Source organism: Dermacentor silvarum, chromosome 2, assembly GCF_013339745.2.
Source record: "Dermacentor silvarum isolate Dsil-2018 chromosome 2, BIME_Dsil_1.4, whole genome shotgun sequence".
Lineage (NCBI taxonomy): Eukaryota > Metazoa > Arthropoda > Arachnida > Ixodida > Ixodidae > Dermacentor > Dermacentor silvarum.
Genome location: NC_051155.1, coordinates 191166648 through 191184824, shown reverse-complemented (window position 1 = coordinate 191184824; position 18177 = coordinate 191166648). Strand labels below are relative to the sequence as shown.

The 18177-nt window shown below is 43.3% G+C and overlaps 1 protein-coding gene across 2 annotated transcripts in view; it reads right to left on the bottom strand.

Annotated features, from left to right (window-relative positions):
* The window catches only part of LOC119442340 (snake venom 5'-nucleotidase), a 30895-nt gene extending 17683 nt beyond the window's left edge, over window positions 1–13212 (bottom strand). Inside the window, exons 1-3 of one of the 2 annotated variants that reach the window (XM_049662065.1) lie at window positions 12717–13212; window positions 11784–11921; window positions 1474–1699 (exon numbers count right to left, since the gene is read on the bottom strand). In XM_049662065.1, coding sequence (XP_049518022.1) covers window positions 1474–1699; window positions 11784–11921; window positions 12717–12911 — 559 coding nt within the window. In that variant the 5' untranslated portion in view covers window positions 12912–13212. The remainder of the gene's footprint in view (window positions 1–1473; window positions 1700–11783; window positions 11922–12716) is intronic. The other variant, XM_037707186.2, reaches the window with a different exon arrangement.
* Between the last annotated feature and the right edge of the window lie 4965 nt (window positions 13213–18177).

The window sequence follows — 18177 nt, the reverse complement described above, 5'->3', positions numbered from 1 at the left end:
TGTTAGTCTCGCTATCTCTATCGACCGGCGCCTGTTTTACCGTACGATCTGCAAAGTGAATACAGGCCGAGAATTCTAACTGTAAACTTAGCCCCGGTGATCAACAATTGGCCTCCAAGCCATACTTCTAACGTTGAGCTTAAGCGCTTGTATGATGCTTCTTTACGGATTTTCATCTGGCCTACTGATGCGAACACAAGGAACATAAAAATCCTCATAATAAGGTTATAATGTACACCCCGACAAAATAATGAAAAGTCTTGGGGCGCTAAGAAAAAAGAAACAAAGAGAGAAACAACGGTGTATCACCGCCAAATCACCTCACTGAAGATAGCGCTCGTGCATCGCTGATTGCCGAATAATCGAAAGTAACAGAGGCAATGTTCGGTATCTTGCGTGGATTCCTTTCGCTCTATTCTATTCCTTTCTTATCATTTACCATTCACGGCCGGCCAATACAGTGGGCAGAGCGCCACTCATACGACTTACGAAGAGCGAGAAGAAATAGCATTAGAATATAATCCTTACATTATGCTGGCTAAGAAAGTCGTCACCTTTTCTTGACGGAAAGCGAGACTTATCGGGTCTATAATGTTGACTGATCCCCGACTCCCTATCATGTTTAGGTTTATTTTTCCTCTTAAAATAGAACTGATTTTTTAAAGTTTGCCCGATATACAGATCATCATAGCAAGGATGAGTTTGCTCAAAAAGAAACTCCTACGCTCCTCCCAAACTTAGCACAATGATGTCACATCTATATCAAACCCCTAAAGACTGATAAAAAAAAAAGATAAGGAATGTAGATTAGCTACATTCACTACACAAGTTTTACTTACGTAGCTGCATCTTTTAGGCACGTGAAAATATACAGAGCTCTATATTATCTTGTGCAGGCAGGATTAATTAGCAAAAATGTATTGCTGATGCTCTTATTTATTAATCACTTATATTCTATGTGGTTTGCACATTGCAGGAGAGTGTTAGAGAAGAATAACCCGTCTCGTGTCATTCGACTAAGCATTTCGAAGTACCCTGAGAGAAATTTATAGTCGTTAGTTCGCCTGTTCTTATTACTCGCTTGTTCTTATTACTGATGGCACCAGCTGCGCCTCAAACCCACTACTCGAAAGGATGAGAGTGAATGCTCGGTAATTTTGTTCGCTTTGATACTGCCTGCTGATTATCCACTGTTAGACGCCGGCGTCGGAATGCAGCACTGATCGCTGACTGCGAACGGTTCTAGCTGCGTCAAATAACAACTGCATTCAACACTCTGGTGTAAATTTGACCAGTAAGTCGATAATTATATATTTTCATAAATGTAAGGTAATCATCCAGAGGCGACAATTGCACCATATTTTGTGTCCGCCTGGTTAAAATGAGGCATCTCTGAGCTAACCTTTACAAGCTCAGCGTAATATATGTAAAAAATTATGTGATTATGCCACAACATAAGTTCTTTGTGCTTACCAGTATTCGACAGAAATCGAGTTTCGGGAAGTACTGCACCGACAATGCCCACTGATACGCCGTTCACATTGATCTTCACTGATTTGGGAAGGCTGATATTTCGTAAAGCCGGTTCCTTCGAAAAGTCAGTATTCGTGCTTACGACAGTCACGTTAGCCTTTTTCATGGCTAGAAGAAACAGCGCGAGCGCTTCTGGCCCATCGTCGAACTCGTGGTTCCCAAGGCACTGAAATGCATGCGAGAAAAAAAAACTTTAGGCGACTTAATATTCCCTTTAAGTGTCTTTAATGGCGCTAGCCCCTAGACCTTAATTAGGTTAACGCACGTCATTCTCCTACCACACCCAGAGGAGCAACTGACGACGTGTCCTAACGCGCCGGCGAAGCGCGCGTTAAGCAATGGCTCATACCCCCGTAAACGCGGCCTCCCCATTATGACGACAGTAGAGAAGTGAAATTCTACGCTGGTATGATGAGCGGCAACGGAGCCAGCTGCGGAAGAGGACGACAAACGCGTGAGCGCACGAGCGCGTTCGCGCGGTTGCGCTTAGGTACAGCGTACTAGAATATTCTAGTACGCTGTAGCTTAGGGGCGCCAACGAGCCAGCTGTGGAAGAAGGCGACGACACTCGAGCCATTGCCGATGACGATAGTAAATCATCATAATGATGAGAAAGACCTGACGGTTAATTGGCTCTTTCCTTAACTAAACTTATGCTCCTATATCATGTCTATCCTATACAACTCTTAACTTGAACTATTACCTCCTTTTAGATGGGTTTTTATTATTATCCCGGTTTCAGAGACACCTCAACTTCCGGCTGCCTGAGGCCGACTTCCGGTGTGCTCCTTAAGAAACAAAATGTCACTAGATCCTAGCGCCATAAAAAAAGAAGAAATATGCTAGTAACTATCAGCTTGTCTTAGCGCGATTGTGCTCTTTGGTGAGTCATGAGCTTGAGTCTATGTACCATGTCTCCATTAATTATTTTTTTCCACTAATACATGTGCAGCAGGGCATCAGCCTGTCCCTTCAGACATTTAGCAAGTATCAACGTATCTCTTTTAGCACAGCCCCCTTGTTGCATCTCGACACCTCTGCTCGGCAATTGTAGTGACACGTGGTGTTGTCCAAAGGGATCACGCCCACACCCCATTTTCCTCTAAAATAAAAATTTCATGACTCGTACCGGAAGATTCAGTATATTTCCGGAAAGCCCCAACCCTGGACATTGCAGCTGTGCCCTTAGAACCCGCAAGTTAGACATTTCTGCCTGTTTATTGGTCCTCGCTTTTTTTTCAAACGCACACTTTTCAGTAAACGTTTCAGTAAAGCAGTAGAAAAACTAATAGCACAGCGCCTATCTAACTACTTGAACAAGTTCCAACTATTAACACCAAGACAGTTTGGTTTTCGTGCTAGATATTCTACTAACCTAGCTTTAATAGCCCTCACTGACAAGGTCAAAGCGGAAATTGATGGAGGCAGATTCGTAGGATCTGTCTTTATCGATTACTCGAAAGCATTCGATTCCCTTAATCACAGCATTCTCTTTACTAAACTCAGCGCATATGGCATGACAGGTCCATCTTTAGAGCTACTGCGCAGTTATTTACACGACAGACAGCAACAGGTTTGCATTTCAGGAGTACTGTCTGACACAAAAATAATTAATAAACACTGGCGTTCCACAGGGCCCCTCTTACTCCATACTCGGCCCCCTCTTATTTCTAATCTTCATTAATGATTTCCCAAACTGCCTAACTTCTACAGAATGTCTCTTGTACGCGGACGACACCACTGTTTACGTTTTTTCCCATAACGACATCTGTACGCTAACTGAGCGTTTAAATGATGAATTAAATAATATCAGTAGTTGGTGCAAAACAATTGCTAATTAACCCTCAGAAAACGAGGTTTATGGTTTTTAGTTCACACAATAAACCTCGCCCTAACCTTCCACCGCTGTACATAGCTTCTCACCCAATATTACCATCTAAAGAGTGCTCATTTTTAGGTGTTCAATTAGACTCCTTTCTAAAGTTTAATTTGCATGTCAGCTTCATAAAAAAGAAAGCCGCTTATGGTATCAGGGTGCTTTTAAAGGCCAGACACTACTTTCAAAAGCATACTCTCCTGACATTGTATTATGCCTTTATTTATAGCCATTTAAATTACTGTATCAGTTCTTGGAGTCTTACATATCGCTGTCATATAGCTCCCTCGCAGCAGATCCAAAATAACGCTTTCGTATCATCGCTTCGGCTACTTATAACGCTCATGTTACCCCCATCTTCACTGAGTTAAATCTCCTCACAATAAATAAATTATCTGGTACAACCATAGCATCGTTATTTACCGCCTACTTAAAAACCCACAACTACATTATGTCATTGGCAGGAATAGTCTTGCTAATCCTAACACTACCAGGTTCTCTTTACAAAATAACCTTTTACTTCCAAAATCACGTAGCAACTATGGCCAACTAACTGTTGGTTTTGCTAGTGTGAAAATTTGGAATAACTTACCTGCTGACGTGAAATCCTCACCTATATTACATTATCGCCATACCAACGTTCACTGAGAGCTTATATTACTACCTTATAAACTGCATCTCTTCTTTGATCTATTTTTTATGTTGCTTATTATGTACATTTTTTGTGTTGTGATCTGTTGTCATAGCTTGTATTGCTTTAACACTGTAGAAATTATGTAATCCGTTCTTTGTTCATAACCGCAATTTACGCCTTTTTATTTATGTAATATTATGTAACTAAGAACAAGAGGTCCCGCTGCAGTTTCTAACTGTGGTACCTCTTTCTGTATATTTTCTACTGCATATATGTACCACTAATGAAGCAATAAACTTGAATCCAAAACACCTACGTGTTCACGAGCTGGCGTAATGAATTCCGACCGCAAAGGTTGCCTGGTGCTGCTCAACTAAGACGAAAAGTAGTGAAAAAAAAAGACGCATACACAACATACAAGAATTACGCAGGACATGCGTATTTCTCATGTCTTGTGTGCGCGTCTTTATCACTTCTTCTAATCTTAGTTTATCATTCACCAATTAGCTCATCACTTAGACTTGGTACTGCTGAAATCGCATTCCTTGAAAGCAGAGTTCCGAAGCCACCACATTTCATTCAAGTGATGACGTTTCAGGTAACGTCTCCGACGAAGAGGGGAAGAGGGAGGGCAAAAGTAAATCATTCCGCTAGCAAGCAGTTCTCGCCTTTCTTGGTAAGGTCGGATTATACGCGAATTATACGTGTTTACCTCTCTTATGCTATAGGCAAGGTAAATACTATTTAATAACCGCATTTTTCGAAACAACAATGTGGTACTCAGTTTCCGGGATGATAATGTCCATCTTTGGTTAGCAGCGCGACTATCTACATGGAAGCGAGAGAAGGGATAGGAAAGAGCGCTGACTTACAACAATTGGCTGACTTACTTGGTTATGTGCACAATAAAATGTAGATTGTCGCGCTGCTAACCAAAGATGAAACTTTGCCAACACGCCCGTTCAGCTACCCTTGCGATAATGTCCAGGCACAACTAGAAACAAGAAATATGAACACATCACCTAAGTTGGAACTATTGCCACCACTCTATGAGAGCACTAAGCGAGAGGTAATATAGAGCGAAATGGCTTTTCTTAAACTCCCCTATCCTCGCCTCCCTACCTTTAAATCCGCCCTGTTCCGGCCCTCTGAACGTTTCATCAACGTGGAGGTCTGAAATGCTCTTTGACTGAGATGAATTAACAGCATTAGCTTTCAATACCGTTTTCCTTGTGTGTATGTCAATCTTTGGAATATTGTAATAGTGATGCATACGTCATTGCAGTTCTTGTTTCGATGAAAGCAAGGACCTCTTGCCGGTGTATGGAACTTACAAGGGACAAGGAGAATGTAATTCTCAAGGCGTGCATGTACTTTCTTCCAAAAATCATTTCGCCTCCGCTGTAACGTTCAGTAGTATGTCTGAGACTTTGTAAAAGACGACAACGAGCGGCGAGTCAAAATCACGTGACTGTGCAGCTGCAGCTCCTAGCATTCAGCGTGCACTATTTGGACTAAGCCTTGTATAAATAGCGATGCTTGAGAATGGCATTACTTTGCGACAGCTCTTGGCCTCACATGTGCTTTAACTGCAATATGGTGCACCTGTGTAGTCGGCAGACGTGCGTCATGAACAGTTTTTGAATCGCCACAGCTGACGTTGACGAGTGGAACGCGCAAAGAAATGACAGTTGAGGGGAGCTTCACGCACAATGGAAAAACATTCAATTGTGAGTGAACTGCTGTCCTGTCTTTTCTCTCTGTATTCCACTTTTCTGCACGAAGTTGTCAGTCTAAGTGTAGCAAATCTCGAAAATGTTACGCTCATGTTATCTCCGGTGTCCAGATCGAGTGGCAGCGAGTTAAAAATTTGGGAGGTGGAAGTGAATGTTATGAGTGATATGTGAACAAGTGTTTAAGCGTGTCGGTTAATTAGGAGCCTGGTAGAAAATGACTAAATTCTTGTTTTCTCCCTCTTTATGGAAGCGCGCATAAACAGTTTGTCCGGGGTGTATCACATGGGAGGATTAAATATGGCAATGAGTTTTAATTTTGCATCTTTTAGGACATTTTATGAGTTATGTGCGGTCAAACTTTAAAGTGTGTATGTTTGTACGAATAGAAGCACGCGAAAACAACAGCTTCGCTGGAAATTGGCTTGGATCATACAATGTTGCACAATTCAGTTACACCTTTTTCTTTTTTTTATGGAATAGCTTTCCTTTCTTTCCTTCTTCCTTTCACCCATTTTTATGGTCGGCGGTCGGCGTCCGGTGGTCGGACTTTCACCGCCGATATAAAGAGTGCGTGCTCTAGAGCTTCCGAATTGCGGGGCACCTTCGTCGCCAACAGTGTATTTACAAGATCATCAGTTTATATATATATATATATATATATATATATATATATATATATATGCCAATTGCAAATGTAAAATAAGTAAATTCAAAGATCGGGCTCGGTGGTTCTGCACGATCAAAGATATAACAGCGCGACTTCTAGAACTAGGCCAAAGAACCAAAGAACACAGGCAAGGACTAGCGGTGACTTTCAAATCGGAATTTTTATTGCACACGAAAAATATATACGTGTCGTAAAGTGCAAACAAGCAACAAACGAATAAGCTAGAGAGCAGCACAGGTTTAAATTGACAGTGAAATTTGTCTTTTTAGAAAACAGAAAGACAAATGCCCCATCAAGGATATAGTTTCCTGCAATGAAACTTTACGCCGTGAAGCACCGGACCCGTTAGGTGGACTGCGCAAGCCAAGTAGTGTATGCAGGATTCCCGCTTCCTGCGGCAGCTGCTATATACGTAGGCCAGACCGGAAGATGCCTATAAACATCAATCTGCGTGAGCACAATAAGAATGTGCGCTATGGGAAAGACGGCGTATTTACCCATTCACTGTCAGATCTATGGTTGCGCTCCCTTGCTTGAACAAGCCAATGTCATCAGGAGACACGAGGATCAGCGCACACGCGAAATTATTGAATCTGCTCTGAGGGCGCATGAAGGCACACCATGTGTTAGTAAACCATCCGTCCGTTTAGCACAGAAAGGACTGCCATTTTGGGAGGATCACGTTCACGCGGAATTTGGAATAGTAATTCCAAAGCTTTAAAGAAATAGGAAAAAATGAAGAAAAGAAGACGAACAGACAGGTTTCTTCTCTTAATTTTTCCTCTTTCTTTGGAGTGCTGGAAATGCATGAAATATGGATATTCCAATTATCCCAATTGTCCTCTTTAGGCATGTCATGTTTTTCACTCTCATTTTAACCTGTGCTGCTCTTCTCGCTTATTCATTCGTTGTTTGTTCACCCTTTACGACATGTATATATATTTCGTGTGCAATAAGAATTCCCAGTTGGAAGTGGGCGCTTGTCCTTGTCTGTGTTCTTCGGTTGTTCGTCCTCGTTAAAGAAGTCGCGCTGTTCTACCCTAAAATAAGTATTTCGTCAAATATCGTTAAACATAGCCAAGGCTATTCCGGAGGCTGTGAAGTAGGCGATGGGCAAAAATGCGCAGGTATAGAACTTGGCTTCGTTGTAGGCATGCCTTCGTAACATGGTTGTGCTTGCAAGCGAATAACCGGGTCTCTGTCACGCGAGAGCTTTGCGGCTGTGTATTTGCTGCCGCGCTCAGCAAGGATTGTTCTCCTGTTCTCCTGACGCCTTCTTCCAGTGTGGAGGCTGCAGGAAAGAGCTCCGGCACCCCTGCAGATGTACTGATTAACGGTTCTGCTCTCTGCGGAATTACGCAATAAAGCAACAAACGCTACCAAAATGTCCTCACTGCAACAAATATAATCCTTCAAACACATTTCTTTATTATAAAGTGAGGAGCCAGTTTCTCAGGATTATAAAGTGAGGAGCCAGTTTCTCAGGACCAATAAAAGTTCTTGTCACCGTCTTCCTGAAACCGTCCGGCTATCCGCTTGCATTCCTTGCAATTGCAATTCGCTTGCAATTTAGAAGTTCTATAAAACACCCCTCATAAATTGCTTGGCTAAGTGTACCGTAGATTCAATTCAATTCAATTCAAATTTATTTACCAGACCATACGCTGGAAGGACCGCTGGGCTAAAAGCCGTGAAAACGGCATGACAGGGCCCAGGTGACCGTTACATGGCAGCAGCTGTGCAAGGTGCGTAGGTTGAGATTATAGATACGCCGTAACAAAGATAAAATGACAACAAGCAGATTAGAATACATAATACAACACATTAATAAACTACACAAATACACTTAAGATTACAATGCATAAGGAATTCCATATGCAAATTACAATATATAGTCCAACATAATTATCATTCTCATTAATACACTGCAAAATCTAGCAAAATATTGATGAATGATTTGCAAACAGTATAGTCGAAGCAAAATATTGATGAATGATTTGCAAACAGTATAGTCGAACCCTTTTCTAGCACACAATGGAACAAAAGATGAACGTAACCGTTTTTTACTTCAACTGGTTGTGTTTCCATATGTGTTTAGTGTTATTGGGACTTTGTATGTTAAAGTATGGTACTTATAAGTTGTACGAAACTAAGGTATATACAGCCCATACATTGGTGTTTCTTGTAGGTACTGTAATAACACGACGCTCTAGACATGATTATGTTGTAATGAAGTTCAAGAGTTCTCTGATAGGAAAAGTAGAGTGTGTTCCACAAACGTTATGGATAAATGTTGTCAACCCGTACTATATCGAACCCCTCAAACGCTTTGCAGCTGGTTCCCAAACGCTCAATGTTTCCAATGTAGCGTATTACCTTTTTCTTTCTATTTTGTAGAACAAGAATTTTATTTGTGTTTGTTTTTGTCGTTGTGCCCCATATCAACATGCAATAATTTAAATGTGAGTTAAAACAACGCATGGTATATTTGAGGTTTGTCCCTGAGCGGCAGCAGATTACGGCAGCGAGACATGACTCCTGTTATGGATGAGATTTTCCTACAGAGGCAATTAACGTGGGCATCCCAACTTAACTTCGATGAAAAGTAAACCACGAGTATTTTATGCGTATCAAGAATACCTATTCGCGGTGAATCAAGAATTAAAGGCTGGCGAGTTGTGGCTGTTTTATTTTTAGCACGAAATACACTAGCTTTAGTTTTATTTGGATTGATCTTAAGTCGATTCATTTTTGACCACGAGGAAGTCTCCGAAAGCGCGTCGTTAGCTTTGGATATGAAATGGTGCAAGTTAATATCAGAGATCAGTATTGTTGAATTATCTCCGTATATTATGTATTTAACTGTTGGGCATATGTTTACAATATCATTGATGCAAACATTGAACAATAGGGGACCCAGACTGCTCCCTTGCGGTACACCGCAGGTGAGAGGCAAGCAAGACGAGCTACATTTGTGGATGTGTACACTCTAGCATCTATTTTGAAGGTAAGATTGAAGCTGAGATATTCAAATACCACGAATGACATATGATTCAAGTTTGTGCCAAAGAATGTTACGGAAACATAACTGCGAGTCGGCCTAGTTGGAACAGATTCATTTTTAAAACTTTTTGTGCGCAAACAAACAGGGACGAAGAAAAGGGGTAACACAAGGACGGGACGAGCGCTCGTCCTTGTGTTACCCCTTTTCTTCGTCCCTGTTTGTTTGCGCACAAAAAGTGTTAAAAAAGAATACTACGGCCATGGGAATCAGCGGCCTTGCTGAAACATTAAAAAAATACCCAGAGTGAATTCGTTCTTTTTTTTTTTTTCAATGTGATGAACTATAGCTTCTTTCAATGTCAGCAATGCAGTTTCAGTAGACCTGCCGCTTCTAAAGCCGAATTGTGCATCTGTTAGAACATTAAATGTATTGAATAACTGCGCTATTCAAACAAGGATATTTTGTTCTAGACTTTTAGAAAAGACAGGAAGGACACAAATAGGTCTGTAATTACTTTCTATATCACGATCTCCTCCTTTAAAAATGACTGACACTCTAGCTCTTTTCAAAAACTCCAGATTCGATAATTAATTTAAATATATATACAAGAACTTCTGTAATTAAGTGTAAAACATGCTTTAATATAAAGATCTGCAAATTATTGGCATCGAGTGATTTAGTATTATTTAAGCACATAAAAGTGTGATGCACTTCATTTTTATCAGTTGGATCAAAATCGATGCTCTGCTTCACATTACCGCATCCGGCAGCCAAACCTACATGTTCATTACATGGAGTAACTGCACTGCGTTTTTAAAGTGGTTGTTCTAGTTATTTGCGAATGATGTGCTGATTAAATCACGACCGCCAAGTGTTAAGGATTCAGGCTGGGCATTTCTATTTTCGCGCCCGAGTATATTATTGATGAGCTTCCACTTAGCGTTAGGGCGCTGTCGACTAGAATTTTCAAAAATACGACGATAATAGGATTCTTTAGCACGTCTAAGTTCAGCGTTTATTCGATTTCGAAGCTTCTCAATTTCTTTAAACAATTCCATAGAGCGTGTGCGCAAGAATAAATTATAACAGACGTCTTTACTTTTTATCATGTTGAGACGCGCACGGGTGATCCAAAGTTTTTTGGCCTTTTTTGCTGGTGTAAGCGCATTGAAATGGAAATTTTTGGCGTAAATACGCATAAAAATTTTCATGAAGTCATCATAAGCGTCATTTGCAGTTTTCTTCTCGTTTACAGATGACCAGCTTTGACTCCTTATGTCGATTTTGAATGATTCAATACTCTGAGTTGTAATTTGTGAATAATGAGCAGCTCCTGTTTTGAGTTTCTATCCAGTGGTTCGTTATGGTAATTTAAGAAGACAGGACAGTGATCACTAATATCAGGTATGATAGTACCTGCACTGTAGATTACGGTGTCAATATTTGTCACAATAAGATCTTAGACGTGCTAAGGAATTCAGTGGAATGTAACAGGGTCTTTAGATCACGGGTGACATTGCTTTCTTACATCACATTAATATTGAGATCTTCTGCAGAAACCAGGCATAAGCTGTTATTGCAATCATATTCCAAAAACATTTCACAGAACAGCAAGAAACTGGCACTACTTCCTCTCGGTGGTCGATAAAGTGCAGAAATCAACTCATGCTTACATCTAATTGTTAGTATTTCATAATCATCAATGACTACATTAAATTGAGGGACGACATGGCAATTCTTTTTTATCGTGACAAGCAGTGCCACCCCCTCACACCTCGTTTGCTTGCACGATTAAAGTAAAATGCATCGTAACCGTCCAAATTGAATGTCTGATCATCATTTCTGCCTTAAGTTTCAGTCAACATTATAGCGCTAAAGGTTAATTGGAATTGGGCAAGAATAACTGCGAATAACTTGTGGTTCAATGATCTTGTATTAATGTGTCACTGAGTCACTTGCTGGGTGACGTGAGCTACGCGCTGGAGAAAGGCAAGCTCCAGATAATCCATATCAAAAAGAAAAAAGTAAAGCGGTTTTAAATATAAACAAGGACGGTACTCTTTCCCAACTTATGCAGGCGACGAACCGCCTTGCAAAAATATCATCGATGTCGCGCTCGCTTGGTATGTGCACAGCATGGGCTGCATCGGACCGTCTAGCATATATCTTTCTTTGAAAGACTGCACTGATTTACACTTCATTTCATATTTATTTTTCATGCGTAGGCAGATTGTGCAAGACTGCCTATGAGTTTCAGTTCCGCGATGTTCATATCACGTAAAAATGTCTACGTGGTTTGTGCCGCTTTCACGTATACAGACACCGTCTCTTACCACGTAATCGTAATCCATTTTTGACATGACGGCCGATATGATTTTTTCCTTCAGCACAGTGTACCATTCGGTTCCTTGGAAGAAGTCACCGGCATTCATGAATAAGGCTCCTGGATATTGTTTCTTCAATTCGGTGACCTGGTGTAAAAACATCGGCACGCGTTAAGAATTTAGTGCTTGCAAATATCCGCCAAACCGGCTATCCGGTTTAACCGCAGAGGAGTGAATCCGGTCTCGAGAACCGGTTATCCGGATTTCAAGGAAGGGATATTCAGGATATCCAATTTAAATAACTGGTTCAACGGATATTCGAATACTCTGACACGAATATTTGGTGTTTAATAAAACAAAGGTAAGGAGGTTAACGAGAACAGATATTGGGTTTGTGCGAGTGGTTGCAAAAATAACTACAGATATAAGAATACAAGCGGGAAAGAGAGGTAATTTTGGCGTAAGTACAGAACAAATATCTGGCTATCCGAATATTCGAATATCCGGGTACTATTAACCGAGCAACCAACCGATTAACCGATCACTCCGGTTATCCGGTTCTCAAATTCGAATAACCGGTGAATTCAATAACCGGATAACCGGTTTTTCCGCAAAACCAGTTTGATGTTGCTGAACATTACGTTGAAATAAGCTTAGCATGTACAGTAGCGGACTGCAAGAAAATAAATGTAAATATGATTTGCTAGAATCAATGCGGTTCAATATGCATGCAGCTCAGAGTCAGAGAATAAATGTAATACAACAGTAATTACTGCAACAAAAAAGCTCTTTTACTTTGATAATTGTTGATAAGTGATTAGTATTTCTGCCATTAATCTAACCACAAATATGGACGTAAGCATACATGCATGAATGGAACACGCGTTAGATTTTGCAAACTCACGTCAAACAACAAAGAGTATTCGAAAGGCGTGCACAGACCTTTTCCTTGATCCGAGCAACGCCTCCAACGCAGTTCGTGTTTTTCTTATCGTTGTCGCTGCACATGGCACCGTACTTGGTGCTTTCTTCAATATGTGCGTGCACGTCATTTGTGTGCAACACGGTCAGAGTAAAGCCAGAATCTCCGGCGAGGCAGCAGCCGCACAAAATAAGTTCCACCAATAACGCCAACATGCTCACACTATACGTGAAAACGCCTTAGTCCATCGGCGCCAGTCAGGCTTATTCGCTTAGGCTGCCTGCGCAAAACGTGACGTTGGACCTTTTAGCGACTTTTGTCTTTTTCCATGAGAGCCGCGGTGTTTTAACGCTTGCCGGGAACATTATTTGCCGAAGGTGACGTGTGGAAAGCGACTAAGATTGAAGCTAACTTTTCAGCGTCTGTCTAAGACGCGGCATTAGAATCAGCGTGTTCGCAGACATGCTTCGATCGTAGCCAGGGATGAAGTTGCCTCAACAATGTAAATGCCCGGGCGTTTCGGGCTACTCATACGCCTGTTGCGCCGCGCAACAACCGCATGTGTGACCGCGCTTTTTCTGTACCTTTGTTTTGTCCCCATAAAACTGCGCAGCGCTGGTCTAGAACCAGCTGTGTGAAATAGTAAATGAAGCTCCTGCGCACAAGCTTGCACGGTGAGGAGACTGGACAATTTGTTCTCCTCCAAGCTGCCACCTCAATATTGAATATTTCATTCGGCAAAGCAGAATCAATACGTATAGTTTTACCAAATATGAAGAAAAAAATGTCGCAGTTTCACCCGAAAGGCGAAGCATCAATCAATTGCGATAGCGAATTTGTAGAGAGCTATACGGAGTATGGATAGTAGTTTTATCAGCTGTATAAACTTGGACATGCAGCAGCACCAGCAACGCGCAGAACTGTTGTCGGCGCCGTCGGCGTTTTGCACGCGTTGGCACCGAACGCGCGCGGCGCTGATGACTGTTGCCGGTGCCTCTGGGGGCGACTCGGAGGTTTTCCCAAGGTAGATTATACCTGGTAGCGAAGCTTCCATAGAAGCAGATACGTACAAAACATGGCGGCTAATCGGCGGTTCATGGGGCTTAGCGCCATCTGTTTGAGCTAGGACGGAACACTTCCGGCGGAAGAAAAAATAATGTGGCGTCATATCCGTTAAAACAGAAGTGACGTCATTGTGTTCTCAAAGGCGCGAAATTTGTTTTCGGAGGCCTGCCACAGCTGTATATTCAAATGCCCCGCCATACGACTTGATGGGCGTTGCGAGCTTTCAGCGCGGAAAGCGATGCAGGAAAAGGTCAGCCGTACGGGTGTCGAAATCGCATCCCTGCGCAGAACATACTTTCTTTGGAGGCCGACGAACGCTTTGGGCGTAGAGTGCTCGTCCTTTCGTCGGACGCCAAGCCCGTCGGCCAGCGCTGTCGCACGAAAACAACTAAATTAAACAATTATCTGTCGGTCGCAACTTACTGCTTTTGACTGAACAGGTTAAGAAACAATGAAACTACCCGCGTCACCAAATTTAGACAAACGTCGGCAAGCAAAACAACACAACATGTGCATGAGGGGGGCGTATTTTAACTGGTGAACTTTACGAGCGCGAATTTCTGCACACTTCAAGAGCTGCATTGCATTGCAAGTGATAGCGGCTTCAACGACCGCCGCTATCGGTGGGCGCTGAAAAAAGATATTTATTGATCAGGATCAAGTAAAACAGAATTCTCTTCTTTTCGCGCCACGCGTATAAAAAATTGATTAGGAACTTTATTTTCGTTGAATGAATCTATCTGTGTATCTCTTAATTTATAAAACGTTTTTTTCCCCTAATGTTTGTTCCCCCCAAACATAGTCGTGCTTCAATCGCTGCTCCCATAACCACCCTTGCTGATGTCGGTGACAATTCGTTCTGAACCGCTTTTCGCCCGAAGCTTCGCGACCTATGTGAATCGACCTTGGGTTTTCGACGAGATCAGAACGGGACACTCGTCGAGCTGCGTCGGAAATCTTACCCACCTTCTCGCCTCGCAACGTTTTTATATAAATACGCATTTGGCGCCGCAGCTAAACGTCGCCTCCTCTCCCTCCCTCCCGTCCCCCCACGGCCTTTCGCGCGACGGAAAAAGTCGCGTTTCGTCTCTATATATAGTGATTGTAAAGGAGGGGAGAGACGCTTAGTTCTGCAGCCCTTCAGGGAGCACGTCGCCGAACGAGTGTTTGCTCTCCGATGTGCGTTCGCTCCCCGTCAAAGCGCGCGTCCCTCGCGCCCTTTCACTCGCACATACAGCGTCCGGAGCGCGGCGACGATTTCATCGCTGTTGACGTCATACGGAACCTCGTCATACGGCGACGGCGACGACGGCGACGGCGATGCCGACGGCAGAAATCTGCTTTAGAGTGTCCATATAATTGCTATCGTAATAAAAAAGCAGATATTCATATTGATACGTGCAATGAGTGAAAGCCCCTGCGAACATCTGAAGCGTCAATAACATTGACTATCACCTTTTCAAGCGATTACTGAATTCGGAGCTTTTCTTTCTGTTTACTTGCTTTCTTTTTTTTTTATCTGCATGAGTGTAAGGCGATAGAGGTGACCTTAAAGGGGCACCAAAAAGAAACACTAAAGCATCTTATACTGATAAAATGGTATTCTTTCATAACTCTATTCTCGGGAATATTCCGTTAATAGGTACATTATTAGAAGAAAAAACTAATGTCGAAGTTACTTTTTTTTTGCAATTTCGCTCCAAAACTCCAACGCCGACACGTCAGTGTGGCGTGAAAGATTTTCAAATTATTTCGTCTATCTTCCCTTGTGGCCTAGCAAAACTTATCAAAACTTGATAGGTCCAGTTTGTGTCTTCTTTATAATACAATGTAGTCCTGTATTTACGGGTAAAAATATTAGCTAGGACCGAGCAGATGCTGACCAAACCAATGATGTGACGGCGAGTTCGTGCGGGAACTTCAACGGGGGAAAAGACAGTTATTGTGTCGTGCGCTGCCGGCGCAAACTGGACGTCAAAGAAATGTCAGCGTCAGAGATCTTCGTGGCTTTCGCTCGCCAGTTCGTTAGAATTAAAGCCCCTCCATCCACGCACCAGCGCAGCTTTTGCTAAGTCTATAGCGCCAACCCTTAAGGCTCATTCACACCGGCGACTGGCAGTGGTCGCGCGACCAAGTTGGTCGCACAGCGACCAGTCGCAAATTGTCACAAATCGTCGCTTTTCTCGAAAAACGACCATTCTGGTCTGGTCGCTCGTTACTCGATTTTTCAGTCGCGCGACCGTGGTCGCAAAGCTGCCCAACCAATCAGCGCCGCGCCGAAAGTGATGTTATGTGTTTTTATCTGGTGTCCTCCACGCCACCATATATGCAGACTACAGGCCGGTAATTGGTGTCTTGTCTTGTGATGCTGGGACGCAGCAGTTGTAGCAAGGTGTCGAATGTACACGAGCGCATTCGCTGGAAGCTAAACAGCAGGAAAAGAAAGCACAGCACGAACCCTTTTTCCAGCTGCCGTTCGTTGGATGAGCACGCCACCCAAAGGTGAAGAGCGGGTGAACAGCTTCGCTTTAATATTATGCACCGAATCTCACGCAATGCGAACTAGAAATTACAATTTGCTCTCGATAATGCTCGTTGTCATGCGCACAAAGTTCGGGCAGGAGGCGGCTTGCGTGGCCGGCCACTTCATGCGAGCGGAGGCACGGGCGCAGCCACCAGCGTCGCGTTTCCTTCGGAGGCTTCCGCGCTGCCACAGCTGACACCACGGCAGAGCACTTCAGCACAGGGACGACGTCTTCCTGTTCGCTCGAATCAAAATCCAGCCATCGCTCGAACCAAAATCAATGGCTCTTGACGGAACGCGAAACCAATTTACACAGCGAAGTGCGCGCGAACTGCGTAGATTCCTAGAGTTCTCGCTGAGAACGATAATCTCCGGGATTGCGACTTGCCGGTCGCGCTCAACCGGGCTTGCCGGTGTGAACATCAGTCGCCTTCGGTCGCTTTTTGGTCGCGAGTCGCAAATGGCCGCGCGACCTCCTCAAGTCGCCGGTGTGAATGAGCCTTTAATGTGCGCCGCTGTTTGCTGATTCGTCGCTTAGTTCCGATTACGCAATTTCCGCTTCCGGGGTTTCCGTTCCTAGTTGTCACCCTTCCGGTATTTCCGGTTCCTGAATTTTCTCTTGTTGCACGCAAAGAGGTTAAAGGAATACGGACACAAAATCTGAAATTTTACGAAAATGCTGAAAATTAATCCTCAGTGCGTGATTACACCGAAAAGAAGTAGTCACTTAGCTCATTTTTGAGCCGATGGCTTTATTTTTGGCGTTTTAGTGAGCGCGCGCCTCGCCGCCCGACCCGCGGGAGTTGGAAGGCGTGACGTCACGACACCCTCGTCAGGTAGCCAGCCGGCCGGCCGCCATTACGGTACCACCATCGCGAGCATGGATTCGAGTCCTGAGGCTCTATTCTGAACACGCATGGTGGCTGCACGGCCGCCATTATCCACCATCTTGGCTGTCTCATTGGCTGTCCAGAGGTCACGTGTTTTGAAATTTGTGCCGGGAAACTGAAGTCTTGCAAAATTCAATTTTGCGTTTTTATCATAATGACGAAACGGGACGTGCATCTGCAAATTTTATCGACTAAGACTATTTTGTGGTCCTTGGCAACTATATTTCGTCTTTAGCGCTTTAAAAAGAAAGTGGACGGTAGCGTGCAGAAGCCTGTGCAATGCATCTGCAATTCCGCGAATATGTGGCGGCGTTCCAAGACAGCCGGCATGTCAGTTTGTTAATTGGCTGAACTTCCTGAAGGAATATCCCGTGAAGAGCGTCACAGGAAGGGCTGTTTCGTAAACGTCAATTTGACGTTGCATGACGTTGCGCTGGGCCGCCATTGCAGAGATTTTCCGCCATAATTTTTAGTGCGACGAGCCGCGCGAATTATGGTAATGAGCGGCCGGCCATATGCAACGGCGGTCGAGAAGCATGCGTATCGCCGCATTTTCCCTGTCATTTGGAGTCATGAAAACCTTTTGTTCACAACGCGTGCTCATAGCATTTGAATCGCTCTCGGATGGTGTTGGCATTTGTGTTTCGAACCATCATTTTTATTAAAAACAAGTTTATTTGAAATAATATTGGTTAAAACTAGCAAACTTACGGCGACATTTTGCACTTTTCACTATGGCGTTCGTATTGTAATCAATATTAATGATTTTTTGCGCCATCAAAGGCTATGACAACGGTGACTTCTTAATTTATGAAAAGAAATGTACGCAAGGCGGCGCCTTGAAGTTTCCTCTCGCGGTGCGAGTAAGCAGCGAAGTGAACAAGAAATGGCAGCGCCGGCGCTTGCGTCGCGCAAGCGGATACCTGTGGTATTCTAGTATACACTGTACCTGTGGCGCGCGCAACGCTATCGATTATATTCGGCTGCTTCTCACCCAGACGA